The following is a 20,608-nucleotide window of genomic DNA, read 5'->3' as shown; positions in this document are numbered from 1 at the left end:
AGATTCTGGAAGAGACTCAGTCGCTTCATGAGCAAAGTCAACCCGGAACCAAACCTGATCCACATAATGGGATGCTATGTCCTGGGCAACCCCAACGGAGAGAAGGTACGGACACTAATGCTCACAAGAACAAAAAAGCAATGCTTCCCTTACTTCTTATTCACAGATTTCACCAGACAAAAAACACAAAAGCTCAACTTGAAAACAAACTATTTCAAAGCATCATAAAAGTGGTCTCAGCAGCAGTTGACACAGCTTAATGGAAAAAAATGAATTCATGTCAGTAGATTAGTACATGTGCCTGTAGGGGTGAGTGGAATGTGAGAAAATCTTTCACAAAAAGGTGAACATGCAAATTTGTACTATTGAACAATGGTCTCAACTGCGCTAAGAGAACAGGGCGCTACAAAGTGGTGAAAGCTATTGTACCTCATTAGCTCTGTGACACCGCCCACTTAAATTTAACCTTCCTGTTAGAATATGAACCACTTTAAATGTTGGTATGCAGACAGTTGCAAATAAACCGTTAAAAACTTGCTAATCATCAGTACGTTAGTCACCTCAGAGGACTTTGTTTCCTGCTTTTCAGTTTTACAAACTCGGGCTCCTCTCCTTCTGAACACATAACAGAAGAGCATAAGGCAGGGAACATTCAATGGACATACAGTAAATGTACAGCACAAGATGGAACACATACCTTTACAGTAGATATATATAAAAAAAAAACACACGCACAAAATCGTCCATCTTATAAACTTGGGCTCCTATGGAACGCATAAGAGGAATTACATAACATTAAAACACACAAATCACAACTGCACAATCTCACTTACCTCTCTTTCTGAACAGATAACAAAAGGGGAGAGGTAAGGCAGGAAAAACACATTTATGGGGCGCTGTGTGGAGCCCAAAAGTACACATAGGGGTACAGGAGCCCCCAGCAAAGGTTCGCACAACATCTGGGAGGCAGAACAAACGTTGTGTAATTACAATAAAAGAACAATTAAATAAAATATATATAGTATTTTATATATTACTAATACCAGAATTAATAATTATACCACTGCTGCACTACTGACCCTGTTACACAGACACCACAGATGCAAAGTTGTTATGAAGCTACTTTCTAGTCGACTTTGAGGACCTGTTCTATACATTAGCAATAGAGTGTCGTCTGCTTATGTCATGCATGCACACTACTGCCATGATGCTAATTTTTGGCTGCACACAGACACCTGCAGTGAGTTTGAATGGACTCTCGTGGACTTGGGTAGATGCATAGTTAGTCGTTATTAAACTACTTTATAGTCCACTTGGAGGACTCATAAGATAGCTGTTGTTGCCACACTAGATGGTAAATTTGGGGAGTTTTGTAGGCTTTGGAAGATGACAAAATTTACATTACACAGACCCCAGCAGACTTTTGTTGGGTTTGTGGTGCTCAAAAATGTGATCACGTCAAGTCAGGACTATACAGAATTTACAAAAACAATGTGGAGACTGCAAGAACTTTGCCATTTGAGTTTATACTACAAGATTTCCATAGCATAGGATATTATTTCTGACACAATGAAAGCTGAGGAATGGTCAAAAAAAAAAGCCTAGCATGCACTTGTAAAGATGAGCAGCAAATACAGTGTCTTTATTTGGTTTATGAAGACTGCCTGCAGTCCCTTAATGCTCCTAACCAGTATATGAAATATATCATAGATAAATACACTGTACCCTCTATATGATGATGCATAGTTTCACCTTCATGCGTGTAAAATCTGCTTTATGCGCCACATAGACTGATTTGATAGAGTTCTGGTTCCTTGTCTCTTCTCCTGCCCAGTTTCGTCTCCATTTCATGTCTCTGTTTGCTGCCCTTTGCTTTCATGTTTATGTCTGTTCCCATCCCTGATAATCACCATGCTGGCTTTCTTGTTTTTTCCCCTCATGTCTTCCTCCACCTGTGTAACGATCATCTCTTTCTGAGTAATGTTACTGGATATAGCTGAATGACGCTGCACTTCTGTCTACCTGAACAAATACAAAAGCACACAGCCACATACACACCGACATAAAAGCAGAGGAAAATCAAAAGCACACAAACAAGCTGGCACTCGATGCTGCCACAGACACCGTAGCCAGTGGTGTTTGTTTGACCCAACTGTCTGTTCCAGTCATGTCTGCCAAAAAAGCTTTGTTACATAAAGTGGATCTCTCTGGGGTTGATGGACAGTCTGCAGAACAGACTGCACATCAGTGATATCTCCACCCCGACAGACAAACACAGGCACAAGAGTGTGTGAATCTGAATCCAGCACGACAAAAGTGCCGCATTTCTCTTCTTTCGAGGGTTTGGTTCAGTTCCAAGATCTCAAAATGATATTCTTTACAAGAGCATCATCCACTGAAGTCTCTATAACAGCACAGTCACACAACTGAACGGATGAATTTTGCTTGAAATTGCACAGGAGACAGTTTTTAGAGGATACTTTATCTGCATTGACCTTGCTGTTCGATTCTGAACAATAAAAACCTCTCCTTTACTGCAGCTACCACTGCAAAAAGTGTCTGGACACTTCAGCCGTTGATGAAATATGGTCTAAACTGCAGGGATTGGCTCTCACATGCTGATGATGGCCGATAGAGAGATGGTCTGATTTATCCTAAAGGTGTTTATCCGAGTTCATTTTAGGCCTCTGTGTAGGACAGTAAAGATTTTCCAGACAAAACTCAGAAAAGCATTTCTTTATGAAGGTCGGTATACATTTAGCCGCTGGGTGTATGACTAATCTTTCACTTGTTGTTTTTGTAGCTTCCTTAACCCATCATATCACAAATAAAACAGCACATCATAAACAGTAGACATCACTCCCATCTACCCAGGTTTTACAAAGTTTACCTCCGATCATGCTTAGGGATGGAAATTATTTAAGTATTTCCTTAGCTAATGGTCAGCCACGTTAACAAACAATTGCTAATCATAAAATGACATGATTCTATATTCTGATATAGTCATTTGCAACCACAGATAAACAATTACTGTTTGAAGATAGACTGCATTAGGAGTTTGAGGAATGGGTAAAGCAGGTAACAGTTTTTTTTCCATAAGTGTTATATAGCAATTAATAATCACTTCATCTTACACATCTAATGAATGATTCAAGAATAGTAAACAGTAAACGAACTGTGTCAATATATAATTGCGGGACTTTTTGTAACATAGTTGACAGGTATCATAGTTGACATTTTTGCTGTTTTCAGGCCTAAAATCAACATAACTGCCTATAACCAAACACCACATGACATTTTTACAGAAAGATTCTTCTAAATATTAGATATACACAATTGAGTAAAATTGAAATTAAAAGTTATTTCTAAAGATATTGTAGTAAACCTGTTGACATGCAATAAATCCACACTTGACTCACACACTACTTTATATTAAATAACTCAGAAAGCCTTGGAGTCTATTATTGTTTAGCTAATTAGAAAGTGTTTAGTAAATTCAGACGGTTATTTAGTTGGCATTTTAGTGATATCCAGTCATTTTTGCTTAATAAGTGATTGTTTCCATAATAATTAATTATAGAATTTGTAAAAACATGATCATAGTGAACATAAACTTTTTTTTTTTTTTTTTTTTTTTACTTTTAAGAAAAATGTATGCAAGATATATCCCATGGACTTCAAAAGTTCCTCAATTATATATTGATCCAACTGCAGTCTTCCACAGTAAAGGACCTGTAATGTTATTAATCTCTTCACAGTGGTTTGACATCCACATAATCCTCATACCTGATTTAGATGCTGGACTGACTTGTAGTTAATGTTAGTCCAGCTGCTGGAAACAGCTGCTCAGTTTGAACAGATGTCCACAGAAACTGTTGCAGGAACTGCCTGTTTACAGTCATGTCCTGCTCCTCCTAAATGTTAGCAGATACAGCTGCAGACAGACGCTAAGAATCCATCCTGTGGTAAAACTTGAAAATCCTAGTTTAGCGCTAACATGAGTCTCAGGTAGCTAGCTATACTGGACAACTGCCAGACATATTTTCATACCTTTATGCTGCAGAGTTCATCAACATGACTGCTACAGCTAGCAGTTAGTCAGCAGGGAGTTCACTGGCATCAAACACACCTGTAACTCCTTTTCACAAAACAGCGAGGTTCCACAGGTTCTACACCTAATGTGCATTATATTTTCTGACATGCATGTTCCTTGCCTTCTCCGTCACCCTTCATCAACATCCCCAATCAACAACACACAACAACTTCTAAAAAATATTAACATATACATATATTATAACAAGAATACGATTTGAACAACCAAAGCACACATTCACACATTAAGTTTAGGAATTGTAAATTTGAAAAGAAACCACAAATAACAAGCATCTGAACTCACACATTGCAACTCCAAAGACCCACTTACTCACTAATGTACGTTTATATGCTGCATATGAATATGTGCAGTTATGACAGAGAGTACCTACATTCTGGTAGATATTTAGAAATGCAGTCATCATCAAATGGATCTGAAAAAAACAACAAAGGCTGATCCATCTCCCTAATGCTGCCTTTGGTTCTGAGCCAGATTTATTATGATAAATGCATTTTGCTGTTGAAGGTTATATTTGGGATTTTGGAAAGTGTAATGGTTGTTTGAGAACAGTAGGTGAGCAGGTCAGAGAGGCGCTGCGACCCAGTTTTCAAACGACGTCAGCCATCCAGAGATCCCCGACGTGTTTTGGATTTGTCAGCACAAAATCTGCATCTTGTAATATCTTGGCAACAACAGCCATTGACAGCTTGTAAGGAGGCACCCAGGACAGGCAGAAAACTACTCGACATGCAGCACATTATTTAGGTTTCGTGATTTGCCTCCAGCGCTCCCTGTACTACAGACGAGTGGCAACGTTCTCGTCTCCACGTCTGTCATGGAGCCATCTTCTTTAATCTTTTTCAAAGGGCCGCAAACACAAGTAATGAAAGTTGCTTTTTCCTCTACCGTCTTCATTTTGACATCTTAAAGTGAAAAACGAGGGCATTATTTTTGCCTTTGATTCCTTTGGCATGGGAGATTCTTCTTATTTCAAGTGAGAAAACAGTGAACTTCACTTGTTATGTGTGGGCAGCAGTGCGTCAGTGGAGCAAGAAGCTGCATAAAGAGCCTGAAAAACCCAAAACCTCTCTGCCTTTCACATTAAATTGTCATGAGATCATTAAAGCAGCAGCCAATGATTGTGTTTGCTGTTGATTACTTCATTAATTATTTCTCATGATTGATGGAATAATCATTTAGTCTGGGGGAAAAAGGGGGCATAAAGTGATAAACTAACATTAAATAATGCTGAAATGATCAAATTCTGTTATTGGCCCATCAATTAGCTTTGAAGAAAAAGCAAATTCCTTCTAATCTACTGCTCAGTTCACATTTCTTTTTTACTTTTTCCGAAGCTGAGACTCTTAAAAAGGCATATGAGGGCCTTTTATGAGCGATGTTGACTCATAAAAATAAAAGGAGGTCATATAAAAAAGGAAACCAGCAGGAAAAATGCACACCTTTGCATCATGTCCTGACCCCCTCGTCACCTGCACAGGAAAAATTTGCATTCGTCTCTTCTGCAGTAACTGGCTGGATTCATTACCATCCTTTTGTGGCGTTTCAAAATTTGTGTGTGTTTTGTGTCCGATGACGCCGGCTCCCCTGCTGGGAGTGCATCCAAGTGAAGTAGGATTAATTGGGTGTTTGCTTTCTTATCTCGGCCCAACAGCTGTTCCAGAAACTGAAGAATCTGATGAGGCCTTATTCTGTCGAGTTCGAGTCACCGCTGGAGCTGTCTGCGCAAGGTGGGTCCAAACAAACAGGCAAACGCACTGGAACATGCAGATCACAGCGACTCGAACATGCATAACGATTCCCACAAACACACAGATTACATGCAGTACATATGACATGATGCAGACACACGCCAGCTGTGAAGAGGAACAAACAGCTCCTCACTTATTTGAAAATTCGATTTATTATCAATCTTACCATTTTCTTCACAGTGCAGATGTGTTTAATGCTGCACTATTTAAATGTTTTGTTTTTTTTTAACATATTGATGTAAATCTGTTTTTTTAATGCAACTGTTCACATTTTTTAGATATCAACCCTTAGGTTTTGTACCGGTGTGACTCCACTTTGCACTTCCTCACACTTCTTCTTTCTAGCCACAGGTGGGAGAAAGAATGTGCAATATTTTCGGTATAGTCGGTATTGTTAAAGCCTATTCTCAGTTCAGAAACAAGTTGAACTCTTCTGCTACACAAAGATCATGGCTTCCTTTTCTTCAGCATTTCAGACCTCTCTCTCAAGTCCTTTGTGAACCAGTAACTGCACCTCCTTCCAAAAGGCAGCAACCTCTGCACCCCTGATTATTCTCAAATCACACAAGAAGTAGTCATTCACAGTAAAATAAATGAAAAAATCCATTTGCACAGGTCAAATAGGTGCAGTAACATACTCAAACACAAATAACACAGATCCACAGTGTTAAACGAGAACACTGACATTAGAAGGATTCTGCAAAACGCTGAAAAACAAGAAAATTCTCGCTTTCCGCTATATTTACACCAAGCAACAAGGGTGGAAGACTCACAGGAGACAGATCATAAAAATAATGTCCAAAATTGAAGCCGCAGAGGCTGAGATATTGCGAGTCTTTGTTTATATGAGTCAAGCTCCAAAAAAAAACATTGATAGCATCTTTCATTAGACCTCTCCTGCCTCCTAAAAGCCCACTTCTCTGACAGCCCACACCTCAGGTTTGTTAAACAGGATTTCTATTAAATACATAAAGTCTCAAGCCAAGATAAACCCGATGTTGTCGTCAGGGTTATGTTTTTCAAACCCTGGAAAGCTACTCCAGACACCACAGACATTAAAAAGCTGTTTTCAAAGGCAACAAATGCTGAACTATGAAATAAATGGAGTAGCCTTGGGGTTCATGGATGAAATTTTATGGTAAATAAACTCTGATTCAAGTATACCGTTAGTAACAGGTAACAAAACCACTTGGGGAGAGATCATGGTTGGGCTTAAAAAAAAAGAAGAACTGGAAGTCTGAAAGTAGACCTGCTACATGGCAGTTCAACTATATGTAAGGCCCATTTATAATATCTATCCATCTATCTATCCATCCATCCATGGCCACTGGACAGAAATCCTGTAAGGTGAACAATCATCATGTGTGACTGGGCTGAATTTAAGGAAGCGAATACTATTAGACTAAACTAAATTCAATCTAAAGCCTTGATCAGATTCAAAAGAAGCAGAAAAGCCACCTACTAAAGGACAGAACATTAGCTTTCTCACCTTTAAACGACTAAAAAAATAGCCCTCATTGTCGGTCAGCTATACTTTTCTTCTACAGTTTTTGCATAAAGCACAAATCTTTTATAGAATATAGAGAATAGATGGTTTTCTGTTGAGGCCAAAGGACAATCACCAGGGTTTCACTGAGGACATATTTGTTCATCAAATGTCAGAAATAACAAAAAAAATGCTTAGACTCCTATCAAATAAGGGAACACACTCAGTGAATTTACTGTAAATGGATAAACCATGCTTATTGTGGTGCATACTCACGTCCCAAAAGTCCTGATTCATCTATTGCTAATCAGAAAACCCCCTACTACAGTGTACCATCACCATCATATGTTTTCTTATGTGTTTTTATGCTTCCTTAATGTAGAATTCAAACTCTTGCCATCTCTTTTACCCTTGCAGGTAAAGAGATGATTGAGATGTACTTCGACTTCCGCCTGTACCGCCTTTGGAAAACACGCCAACACTCCAAACTCTTGGACTATGAGGACTTTTTGTGACAAAAGACGCCGGGATGACGGACGCAGCGGAGCCCTCCAGTGCCACGAGGAAACCTGTTAACGCTGATCCAGTGACTGAACATTGCTCAACTGTAGTGCTCGGCCCTTCAACCCAATATAAACAGTCACACCTGCTTTCATCCTGGAGGAAAGGCAATGGCAGAACCAAGAGGCTGAAGAGAAAGTTAAATGACGCTGTGCCTCTGCTCTTCCTCGTTTCCAGAGTGAAGGTCACGGACTAACGACAAAAAAACGGCCAAAACAGTACAAAAAAAATGGGGGAAAAAGCTGAAGACAGATGGACTATCTACATCATAGTCGCCATATCTGTCCGCTTGTCGAGTCTGAAAGCAAAATCCAAATTTTAAATGTGTAAAGAAAAAAAAAAAGATCTTAGTCACACCTCTGTTTGCGGGGTCGTACTTTCTGAAGCGCTTCAGGAAAAAAAAAATTGCTCATCCTGTCATAATGTGGTTCTGTGTCTCGACCGGATCCTCTCAGATAATCTCAGACCCCAGAGACATCCATGAATAACCCATACGTCGATGTGTGTATATATCCCATGAATATATTAGCATAGCTTTAGTCATGCAAATAATACTCTGTATGAGATTAATGATGCATTCCTTTATTTTTGATGTGCATTGTTGTGCAGTTTCATATGGAAATACTTTGGAATAACTCAGGTTTTAGCCATGAAGTAATTAATCTGTTTGTCTATTCTATCAAGATATTGTAATCTTCAGCACCATCGCTTGGGACGAATGTATTCTCTCTCCCTGAGGAACTGGAAAAAAAAAGTACAATGTGCTGACTTTGTGCGAGCGTGTGCGTGCGTTTTCCATGTTTAAAAAAAAAAGAAGTAGAAAACATTCAGATGTGTGTATTTTCTCCTACAGAAAGCAAAAAGAATTATCGCCATCATCCCCCGCAATTATCCTCCCGTCACATATGTCTGCACACAAAGACAGTCTAGTGTGATTCATGATGTCAACAGGGATGTAACAGCCATCCAAATGCTCCTGGCGTGTAGGAGTTGCCCCTATTGAGCCCTCCTGCTCTTTTTATTTGATTTGATTTTTTTTTTTTGCAGAACTTTCAGACCACTTAGCTGGTCCCCGTCAACAGCGCTGCCGGCTCTCGCTCGCTGCCAAACACTCTTGGCTTCGCTCAATGGCAGCCAAACGAGCTTCCACCTCCCTCCACCACCACCACCACCACCACCTCTCACGTCGCTGGGCTGTGATCCAGTCTGAAGACGGGAGCTCTCTGAATTAAACAGATCTGCCAGGAGTTTAAGCTGTTAACGGCTATCTGCTCCTCCTGCCAGGAGTCAGCTAGTTAAACAACAGGCCAGAAATATGCAGTGAGTGTGTCCCAGACTGGTGGCACCGCTGGGTGACCCGAGCAAACGGATTAAAGATGATGAGGTGCCCACACACACATGAATGCTATAGGGCTGGGATAAAAATACATTTTACAAAATCCATAAATCAGGACTAGGTTAAAGGGCGACTCCACAGATACCACATATCTAGGTCAGTATGTGAGTTTTTTTTTTTCGTATTTGTGGCTCCGGGGGAAGATTTTTGCAGGAAATAACTTGTGTTTTTTTAACCAGAGAACTTGTGTAGCGTTGACTTTGAATGATGCATACTGTTTATATAGACAGTGAGTGAAAGATGCCATCAAGTTGCATTATGGGAAGTGTAGGATTTAGTGTTTTGGGGGGCTAGACAGGATATTTTCACTTCCGCTGCTTCAATTTTTACCATTTTTAGAAACTTTCAAGTATCTCAACTTTTTCAAAGTGCAACACTACATCACAGAGTACCCCTTTAATGCCAGTTTTCATCCTCGAGAAAACATTTTAGTCACCAAAATGGTCTACTTTCATCCCACAAGCAGCTAAAGTCTCCGTTTTTGTGTTAATTTTCTCGGTGTTTTCCCACAAAAGGTTCCACTGAAAGCAGCTCTGATGAAAAATGTCAACCTAAGGAATAAGCCGAGACCTCAGTATTGAGCGTTTGTGCTTCTTGAGTGCCGTATCAGGGGAGAGAAATTATTGGAAAATGCGTTTGTGATTTACTTGATGAAGGGATTATGAGCGGCGCAGGGCGTCAGTCACGCCACACGTCGCTGCTCAGTCGATCAGACTGAATGTCAGCAGCACTGCAGAGTGTAATATCACATCAGTTGCTGAGTGTTCGCGTTAAGGGTGCCGAGAGTTCACAGTTTGCATGGGGAGAGCTTTTAGATTAGTGTGGGCAAGCGGTCCCTGCCCTGCAGGACACACACAAACACACACCAGGCAAACATCTACATCTGCGTACGGTAAATACTTCTCCAGCTGTTATTTATTTGTGTGGATGTGTTAATATTTGAGCATTTATGTGCAGAACACTTTTTTTGTGTTAAAGTCCACCAATCTCACTGGAGTGCTCTCTATCTCTCTACAAGCAGGACTTAGTTTTTGGCCTACACTGGCCTACAGTGTGTCTGGCACAGACAAGTGCTCTCTCAGCCCGAGTCACGCAGTACATGTTTTCACTACAGATTTAAAAACCCAACAGTTACGCAACCCGCCATTTCACTGAGCCGTTTTAATTCCAGCAAAAAGCATTAAGCTGCCAAATTCTCAAAGAAGTCGCCTGAAACAGCTGCTGGGTTTAATAGAACATTTTTTTTTTTTTTGTCTGAACTTCACCCCTGGTATCAGAATCATGGACAAAGCTGCAAAGTTTGAATTCAGTCCAAAAGGTACCACAGGACAAAAAAGAAATGTCACATCTGTTCTATGAAGGAAGCACTGATTGATTTATCATCCTGTTTGAATTTATTGGGCTGAACTGACCATGATGTGAAGAGCACTCTGACTCAGGAGTTTGAGAGCTTTCTTCTGTTTTCTTCTTCAGCAAAAAGGAAAAAAAATAAAAAAAATCACCGGGAATCTAATTAAAGATGCAAATGTGTCTATTTGTCTGTGTTGCATTGTTTGCCTTTTTATTTCATTTGACATATGAGGAGACTCAAACAGGAAGGAGCACAGCATAGTTTGACATTTCTCTGAACATACAAGCAGCATAATCAGCAAGAGCTCTGAAATCTGTGGATCAACCACTTATTGACCTGATCACTGCTGAGCATTTTTACAGTTATTGGGACCACTTTTTATTTTAATGAATTCCAGATAAAGCAAATGAATTTAAAGACTATGTTTGTTATGATACAGTCACTTCTCTTTACCTGCAGTCATCACTCTGTGGTCTTGAGCAACATCCCACCTCTAGAATGATCCGATTGGTTACACTTCAAGCACAACAGCCACCTTTATTTTATTTATGTAATTTTTATGTAAAACAAATTAAGAGTTATTTCAACAAAGCACTGTATCGTAGTTTATGCTCTTGTAAATTTTGACACTAACTTTTAAGTTTTTCTTTTTTTACATTGCAAATCTACCAAATATTCAATATTGGTCTTCTTGATTACCAATAATGGGTGTCAGCTCTGCTAATGCCTCACCAGTTTCTGATTGTTACAGTGAATTTCACTCCTCAGTTATTCAAATCAAATGTACAAAGGTGAAACTTCACCATCACTCCCTCGTCATGCTGTGTTCCACAGAACTGAAGATGAAACTGAAAAGGTTTAACACTCCAAGACTTTTCTCTCCAAACAGGACAGCTGTGAGGCCATTTTAGCTGCAACAACCTAAAAACAAAATGAGGAGAGTACCCACATACAAGATGTTTGACTTGCATCACCTTGTGTTGAACACTCAAAATGTGTTTTGCACAAGGTGATGCAAGTCTTAGATGACAACAGTAGGGCTGCACTGAAAAAGGAGGGCTGCTGGGCCTACTTAAATGTGCAACAAGCAACTAAATTCCGTTTTTCCAAGTTAACAAGTGATGTTAATGCAACTGGTTTAAGTGAAATGCATTTAAATCATTTGATTCCTCTCACATGAGCATTGCTGTAAATTAATTTTAAGGAAAGTCACCTTTAAGTTTCCAATTTAAGCACTTGCTTTATGCAAACACAAAACATGATTTCCTTGTTACCATTCTTCCAGTTTCTTTACTCTGTAATGTTATTTGAAGAAAATGGTGGAGTAGCAGCAGAAAAGAATGTGAAGGAAACAGACACACAAAGCTAAAAGGAGCACATTTCTGCTTCGCATTTTAGAATTAGAAACTACAACAAAATTATAAAATCAGTATAAAGGAATAAACTGGAAGTCAAACACAATTTTGCAGTGTATACGAGGAAATCTGAGTTGATGTACTGTGTTAAGAATTCTATTGTACTCCTGCCTGTGGCCAGCATAAGTCAATACACGTGTCAAATGAATGGCTTAGAAACATACAACACACTCAGTGCACTCTCTGGACTGTGGACTTGCTCCTGCAAAGCTTCGATGTAGTCGAGAAAGATGGATACAAGAGGATGTTCTGACATGAAAAGGGGAGAAAGAGCCAATAACAGATTTATTTCTCAGTTCAGCTTCGGTGACAGATACGAACTGGAAGCACAGAAAGAGCAACATGTGGACCAAAACAACACAAATGCTGAATTATTGTGTCTTAGGTGCCACTTATTATGCAAAAAAAATGCAGATAAGGCAGCTCTGATGCTGGTAAAGTAGTTTTAAGGCGCTCTATCTCGCTGTCCCAGAAACGCCTGGGATCCCTAATCTCCATGCACTCTGCCTTCTGTGCAACGCTTTTCCACCTCCAGCTCTCTTTTTCTTTCCTCCGTTAGAACCAGAATGGACAAATAGTACTGAGTCTGATATGCAAAGCAGAGTTTTCAAACATCAGACAGTCAATATGGAGCTGCACAATCTAGAGGCTTTACACACATCTACACACATCTACACACACCTACACAAACCTACACAAACCTACACACACACACACACACACACACACACACACACACACAGGAAAGCATGACAAACAGCAACAAACGCTGAGTTAAACCTCGAGCTGTCCTGTGGGTCGACCTGTTTTAAAGTTTGAAAATGTGGGAAAAAATTGATTTTCAAAGTGAAACTTCTGATGTCCACATTTTCAACATTTTTGGGAAATCTTTGAACATTTTTTGGTGGAAAAAAAGAAATATTAAAAATGTTTCTTAAGAACATTCACAAAAAAAATCAACCACAATCCAGCAAATTTCGCTGGATTTTGGTTGATTTTTATGTGAATGTTCTTAAGAAAATATTAGAAGTTTTACTGATATATATGTAATCACTTTATATATTTTTAGGATTTTTTGGAAGATTTTTACTCATTTTTTGAAAATATTTACAAGAATTTTCTTGCCAAATTTGGGGGATTTTTTAAAAAAAAATAAATCTTTTAAGGGAAACTTTTAAGGAATTATTGGAATTTTCTTCCTGAAGGTTTTGCAAATTTTCAGAAATTTGGGGGATTTTTTTGCTGAATTTTTGGATTTTTTTTCAGACAAGGAAACAATATTTTTTTGGTGGCCATAAATGAGGACAACAGGAGGGTTAAAAAGCGTAAAAACATCATGCACTATGCTACAACCATTTCAGACTTAGCAGTTCGTCTTTAAAGGTTAAAAAAACCAACACTGCGTCACACATACAAGCTGCAGAGTGCATAAGGAGGACGTATCTGTTGAAAGATATTTTAAAAATTCACAAAAAAACATGTCTGGGAGCAGAATAATAGGTGATCAGTACACACATAAGCTGTAAATGCAGAACCCAGATCTGCAGTTTAGATATTCTGTCATGAAAAGCAGAGAAGTGACAAAACGGGTTGATTTTGAATCAAACATTTGCATGAAATTTCCCCTCTGACGTCTGAGCCAACGACCATGCAGAGCTTCCACTGAGGCAACATCACAGAGAAACAACAGGATGTGGAGCTTCTCCCAAATCAGATTATCAAAGTGCAAACATGCCATTAAACCTCTTCAGCAAACACTCATCGGTGATTATACTCAAGCATGAAAATTCAATATTTACACAGTGGAAATCAGCAACATGAAAGCATCAAACAAACAACAACCAAAAACGAGCTCAGCAGCAACTCGGGATGTGAATCTCCTGCAAGGACGCACATGAAAGCAGGGAAAGTGCAGACTTCTCAACGTTTACAGGCATTAATGTGAACAAAATAAACATGCAGCTCCACTTATCTCGGCTGGGTTTAAGCTCTGGTGGTCAGGAGGAGTCCCAGATGTCAGCAGCAGGAAGAAGCTCCACCAGAAGTAACAGCTGATCCGCACAGATTCAACAGGATTCCTCCATAAACACGTCCCAAAATTTCAGAAACGGCTTCACGCAGGTGAGTCTGTTGCTATTTATCAATCTGAAGCGGAAATGTTGGCACTAATGTACCCAGGAGAATCCCGACACACCTGCAGGAAGATTTAAACAATCCGCCCGGTCCCGGAGGGTGCGTTTGATTTGTTCACCGCTGAAACTGTCTAGTCACAAGAAGGGCCGCGACTATTAATAGGTTTGTTATCTTTATCGATTAAACAATTACTTCTTTGGTGTATAAATAGTGAAAAATTTCGGTTAGTGTTCCACAAAACCGAACCAGACAGTCCAGCTAGAACTGTTTTGTTCTTAAAACGTTCTGAGAAAGTTTTCTGCAGGAAGTTTTCTTCATAAAGTTCCTCATAAAGACAGACTAAAGTGTTCCTAAAATGTTCTTAAAGCATTTTCCTAATGTTGCATTAGAGTCCCTTCCTCTGTTATTATGTAACCCTGTAAATCCTGACCCATTAAAAAATAGCCAGAAAATTCTCATTGTTTCTGGAACTGAGATGTTTATTACCCCTTTTAATAAAATCCTAAAGATAAATTTTGTCATATCATTTTGTTGGTGATATTTTTTTTGTACAAATTTGATCCATTGGGTGTTTTTTGCAACTTTTTGTGAACAACAATCTAAAGCAAAACTCCCTTTGCTCCAGTCTAATAATGAGCACTGAGTGAGCTGCACTGAGCACACTTCATAACAGAAAGATAATATAATAATGAATTAAATTAAAAGAAAGAACACAACAACAAACTGCAGGGAGATTTGTCTTCATCTCCCAGTCTGCTCTCATACTGAACATCTGGAATAATCCCTCTAAACCTGCTCTGTCTCCTCCTCATCCTCATCTTCTAACTGCTCCATGTCACTTGTGTTGCCATCCAGTATCTCACTGATGACATTTTCAATGTACTTTCTATTTCTCTCTTCTTCCTCTAGTCTTTTTGACATCTAAAAATTGGCCAATATAATACAGTGATGATGATTTCAGAGGAATTGTTGTTGTAAAAATCCTCAAAATGCATTTGAAGATGGCATTTCATTCATTAATTAAGCTAGTTAAGTCATCAAAATAGTGTGTATTTGTATTTTCATAGGTATAATGTAGATTACATTACAAAAATGTTACATGATATTCAGGAAAAAGCACATTATAAAAACCTGAAAAACATGAGTTTTTAAAAACTTTTAATAAAAATGTATGCAAGATATAATCCCATGGACTTCAAAAGTCCCTCAGCTATATATTGACCCTCTAGTCAAATAAGGTGGAGTTAATTTCACTGCTTTACATATTAGTAGTTTAAACATCATCTGTTCTACATACGGATCAATTTTGTTATTGATTAACCACAATTAATCAATAGCAAAATAGCAGTAAAACTGATCAGTGTGAATAAAATGTCAGTTTTAAAAACAAGCATGAAGTGCAACTGTTACAGAAAATGTATTGTGATTATTTTCCTCCTAAATGTAGTGACTTACATTAAAGTACACATGTAAATTGCTCAAATTGTACTGAAGTACAGCATTTGAGTAAATGTACTTAGTTACTTATTTCTAAATACAATTGTAAAGTTTTCTGCTTGAAACAGCCCAAAGGTTTCATTCAGCCTCCGACAGTAACGTCTTCTAAACCTTCAGAAGATAAAATGCTTAATATGCACCGACACTGAATTCCACATGGAAAACTCCACATGGTCTGAATTTAAAAACAATCTGACATTTGGACACAAAGGGCAGCGAACACAGAGGAAGCTCTGGGGCCTTTTCACTCATGCAGGTCATGATAAACAAGATGTCCACGATTACATCCCATCCTCATATAGCAGCTCTGATCCCACAGTAAAAAAAAGAAAAAAAAAAAAAAAAATCTGTCATGTCATGGAATTTTTCTGTCTTCATTTGGATTTTTCTGTATAAATATTACAAGAACAGGCAGAATTTGCATGTTTAAAATAAAAACATTTAAAATCTGCAACTTTTAATCACCATAAAATGACCATGTTGTGAATAAAAAAGATATTTTTGATGTTAAAGATTGTTAAAATACATTTGCAAATTTATCAGAATTTCACAAATATTTTCTTTTTGTTTGACAAATGAAACTGAAAATGTCATTAAATTTCAAAAACAGACTGTAAACTTACATGTCTACAGTAAAATCACACTAAATTATTTAAAACTTAAAGAAAGTAGTTTTTTTTTACATCAAAAGACAATTAAAGTACATCGATACATTTTACATGGTTCCAGAAATATGAAATATTTATTTAATAGATGAAAATGTAATATATATTAGTGTAATTTCATTGGGTTTACACATGTAAATATGTTCCATTAAAGATTTAAAAAGTCCAAAAAATGCACATAATTTCAAGTCTAGAATAAAAGTCTAGTCAATGCTAGAAAATGTATTTTAATTACAGAAAATTACAGCACTAGGTAGCAGGCAAACTCTGTAAAGAATCTGCTGTAAGATATAAATATTTAAAATGGGTGCATTTCTACAGTTTGCAGCTTTGTGCAAGTTATTCCTCTTCTTCTGTTTTAATTTTTATTGGAAGAATAACTATTTTCCATCTTTTTAATACTGTCAGTATAAAAATGTACTTTCCAATGGTCTAAATAAGGCAGATTAGTTTTTGCCACTGAAACCATAACGCACATGTAAGTCGTTACTGAAACGAGCCTCAGAAAGTGGCTCAATATCCTGCAAAATTTGAACATTTCTCCACAAATTGAGCATTTTACATAATTAATGTGAGATGAACAACCCTAAGAGATGCCACTTTGCAGGTCTCATTTTTATTTAATGGCTGCTTCCACACTGAGATTCCTTCTGCAAAAATCCGTCTTTAAATTTCACAACTGATGTCTGAGAAGCCCCATTGAAGGTTTTTCTCACTTTAAAGATGTTTTGAAGCATGTAGTCCTTTAATCTTTCCAAGTGCAGCACTGGCAGCAAGTTCATTTCAATGTTAGGAGATATTATGAGTGGAAGACAGAGATTCAGAGATTTTAACCAGCTTTCATAAACATACTGAAGAAAGAGAACTTGGTGTGTTGATGGAAGAAACATCTCACCTGCAGAAGTAGGTCTGAGTGTGTTATTTTACAGAACGCTGATCAAGGCTTTTGCTGTTTTGTTTGAGCTCTTTCCTTTTTCTTCTTCTTACCTCCAGCAGGTAAACAATTAACCGAGCATGACGACTGAAGGCCACGATTGTGTGACGATCAGCACTTCTCGTGTGCTGATGTGGAGGTTTCAGGCTCCTTATGTGGCCCATCAGGGATCATAACACACCAACCGGTTCAGGACCTGAATCAGCCTCTGAACTACATTTACGCTCCGTCTTATACCACCAACGTTACTTTGTGCTGCAGTGAGCAGTTTGAAATCAGCCCAGGAGACCTGAAACACTGCAAACCTGCCCTCCGGTTGTTTATGCTGATGTTGGATGTTCATGGATGCATGTGTGGCTGATGTTTAAACACATTCTTTGTTGTATGGTGGCACAGTTTGTCTCTCTGACTTATAGTGCATCAAAATACATGAATCAAAATATAATTGAAGTCCATGGGATATATCTTGCATACATTTTTATTAAAAGTAAAAAAGAAAACAATGTTTTTTATGTTCATTATTAGGGATGTCCAATATTTTCGACCCGATATTGGCATAAGAATGTAATATTGGTATTTTTGCCTATCATGAAAACTGATATAATAATGCCTGGATTTCGCCGGCATTTACTGGCATCATGGAGGGAGAGAGGGAGAGTTTGAATTGTTTTTTGAGACAATTAAAAAAAAAAAGTCATAAATATGGCATTTTTTCCATAACTTAAGTTGAAGTAGTTTTCTTATTTTGCACAGACAATGTTTACATTTGAGAGCCTTGTTGCATGAGAATGCATGCAGTGGAGCATCACAATAAAATCAGGCATGATGTGTTAATTCCACGACAGGAGATCTGTGATGTTACCTGAAATTAGTTAAATAGCCCACATATATCAGTTGATATCGGAATCAGAAATTGAGAGTTGGACAATATCGGCATATTGGTTATTGGCAAAAAAGCTAATATCGGGCATCGCTATTCATTATGATCATGTCTTTATAAATTCCAGAATTATTTATTATGGAAACAGTCACTTATTAATTAAAAATGACAAGATATCACTAAAATATCAACTAAATAACCATCAAATTTAAAAACAACCACCTTCTAATTAGCGAAACAATAATAAAATGAGCTGATCCAGAAATAGTTTTGATTGTGTTCTTTTTATTAAGTTGAGATAATCATGACAGATATTTCTTTTTTGGCAATATATCAAATTTTATATGGAAAATAATAAATTGTATCCCTGTCATTTCCTCCTGAAGAAAAGACTGGCCAGACTCCAAGGCTTTCTGAGTTATTTAATATAAAGTAGTGTGTGAGTCAAGTGTGGATTTATGGCATGTCAACAGGTTTACTACAATATCTTTAGAAATAACTTTCAATTTTACTCAGTTGTATATATAATATTTAGAAGAATCTTTCTGTAAAAATGCCATGTGGTGTTTGGTTATAGGCAGCCATGTTGATTTTAGGCCTGAAAACAGCAAAAACGTCAAGTATGATACAAAAAGTCCCGCGATTATATATTGACCCACATATATTTGCTAGTAACAAAACTTAAATTAAAGCTAGAAAATGTACTTTAAATGACTTGACACTACTCTAACATTCATCTGAGCACAAACCTCAGTAGAACCAGAGAAGAGCATTAAACCAAAGCCACACACTCACTTCCTAATTTAATTTTCTCGACTCATGCAGGAGCATTTCGAATTCGATTTAAAGTTGAAAGTTACAAATGAACTGCAATACAATTAAATTTGCACAAGAGGTCAGTGTGACACCTTATTTCCCAAGATGGAGTGCAGAGACTGAGGGTCACATTCTTGCATGGCAGATTTTAAACATAAAAGCTCTGAGGGACAAAAATATATTCATAAGTTTTCCTGCAAAAAATAATGTACATTGGGTGCATTTAAGATAAGAAAACCCCAACAAAAACTACAGATTTGGGTACTGCATAGTTGATAGGAGTTTTAAAACCAGCTGTTTATTATTGGTATAAAAATTATGGATTTATCTATAACTATTTGACCATTTCTACCTTTTAACAGACACGAAATTATTAAGATTCACCTTTCATTGTGTTCTTATGTTGTCTAAATATGTTGCATCACAGTGTCTTTGACAGTTTCAAGCCCAAAAGCACACAACACATGAATGAGGAAGTGCCATTTTATCAGCATTTAGCTTTTCTGTTTTACAGTGAAAGCCATATAATAGTCAAACTTTCCATTTTTTTTAACAGAACAAAACTTTTCTCGTTGAAGGAAATCTGAAAGTCACATTAAAATTGTTCATGTTTTGGACTCCAGGATGGTGTGATTGTTTCTATCACTCAAATAATTCAACAATTAACTGTAAAAATAACCAGCTGATAAAGGACAGGATGAGATTCTGCCCAAACAAGTGACAGTAAGTTGATAAAAGCTGTTGTGCAAATGTTGTGTTTCTATCCAAATCAAGACAGAAAGGAAAAAAAATCTGAAAACTCGTCCGACTCGTGGCAACATCTCTGTAGACTCCAAGAATCTAAGGCACAGACTGCGACAATATGCAGATGCCAATCATGTTTTTTTTTCTTTTGTTCATGTAAAGATTCAGTTCTCTTTAAGGTTCCCACTCGAGCAGATATCAAAGGATTATCTGTAACTGGAGGTTTGGCTGCTTCCACCTTTCCTTTTTTGGGTTTCTTGGCTTTTTTATTGGGAGTCTGAGATGTTCCTCGGCCCATTCATCTTTACTTTGTGGAATAACTCTGCTGCCCGTGACTGCCTTGTGTTTTCTGTCATATCTTTTCAGCTAAAATCCGGATTTTATGTTTATTTGGACTTTTTTAGTCAGTTTGCTCAAAGTCAGCATCTAGTGGCAAATAGGTCAGCTACAGATAAAGTCACTAAGAGATCACATTTAGCAGTTAACTGCTGAGCTTTCCTCTTGAGTAAACACATTTTAAAGAAAGGTAGGCAAATATCTGGGCACATGAAATATAATGTGTCTAAATAATGATTTATAAATGTAAATGCAATCTAGTAAAACATGCCCCAGTTAATGCACAGTTTGAATGAAAAAGCGCATTAAATTTTAATAATATGGCAGATGTAGAAAAATTGCTTTGCTGTATATATGTGTATAAAAGGAACGCAATGATTTATTCAGGCCCTCAAGAGGAATCATAGACTGTATGAGAGGAACCCACAGCTGCAGAAATGAGACGGTGCACAGCGCACACTAGTGGTCAACATCTGGAACTGCAACACACCGAACGCGTCAATATATAATTGAAGGACTTTTGAAGTCCATG

General features: G+C 37.8%; 1 protein-coding gene across 1 annotated transcript in view; it reads left to right on the top strand.

Annotated features, from left to right (window-relative positions):
- Window positions 1-10,839, top strand: part of nsmfa (NMDA receptor synaptonuclear signaling and neuronal migration factor a) — a 55,104-nt gene extending 44,265 nt beyond the window's left edge. Inside the window, 3 exon segments of the mRNA XM_055019433.1 lie at window positions 3-105; window positions 5,766-5,841; window positions 7,766-10,839. Coding sequence (XP_054875408.1) covers window positions 3-105; window positions 5,766-5,841; window positions 7,766-7,863 — 277 coding nt within the window. The 3' untranslated portion in view covers window positions 7,864-10,839.
- The last annotated feature ends 9,769 nt before the right edge of the window (window positions 10,840-20,608 follow it).

Source organism: Amphiprion ocellaris, chromosome 17, assembly GCF_022539595.1.
Source record: "Amphiprion ocellaris isolate individual 3 ecotype Okinawa chromosome 17, ASM2253959v1, whole genome shotgun sequence".
NCBI classification, from domain to species: Eukaryota; Metazoa; Chordata; class Actinopteri; family Pomacentridae; genus Amphiprion; species Amphiprion ocellaris.
Note: the sequence above shows the minus strand (reverse complement) of the source record. Positions and strands in the feature narration are given on the sequence as shown.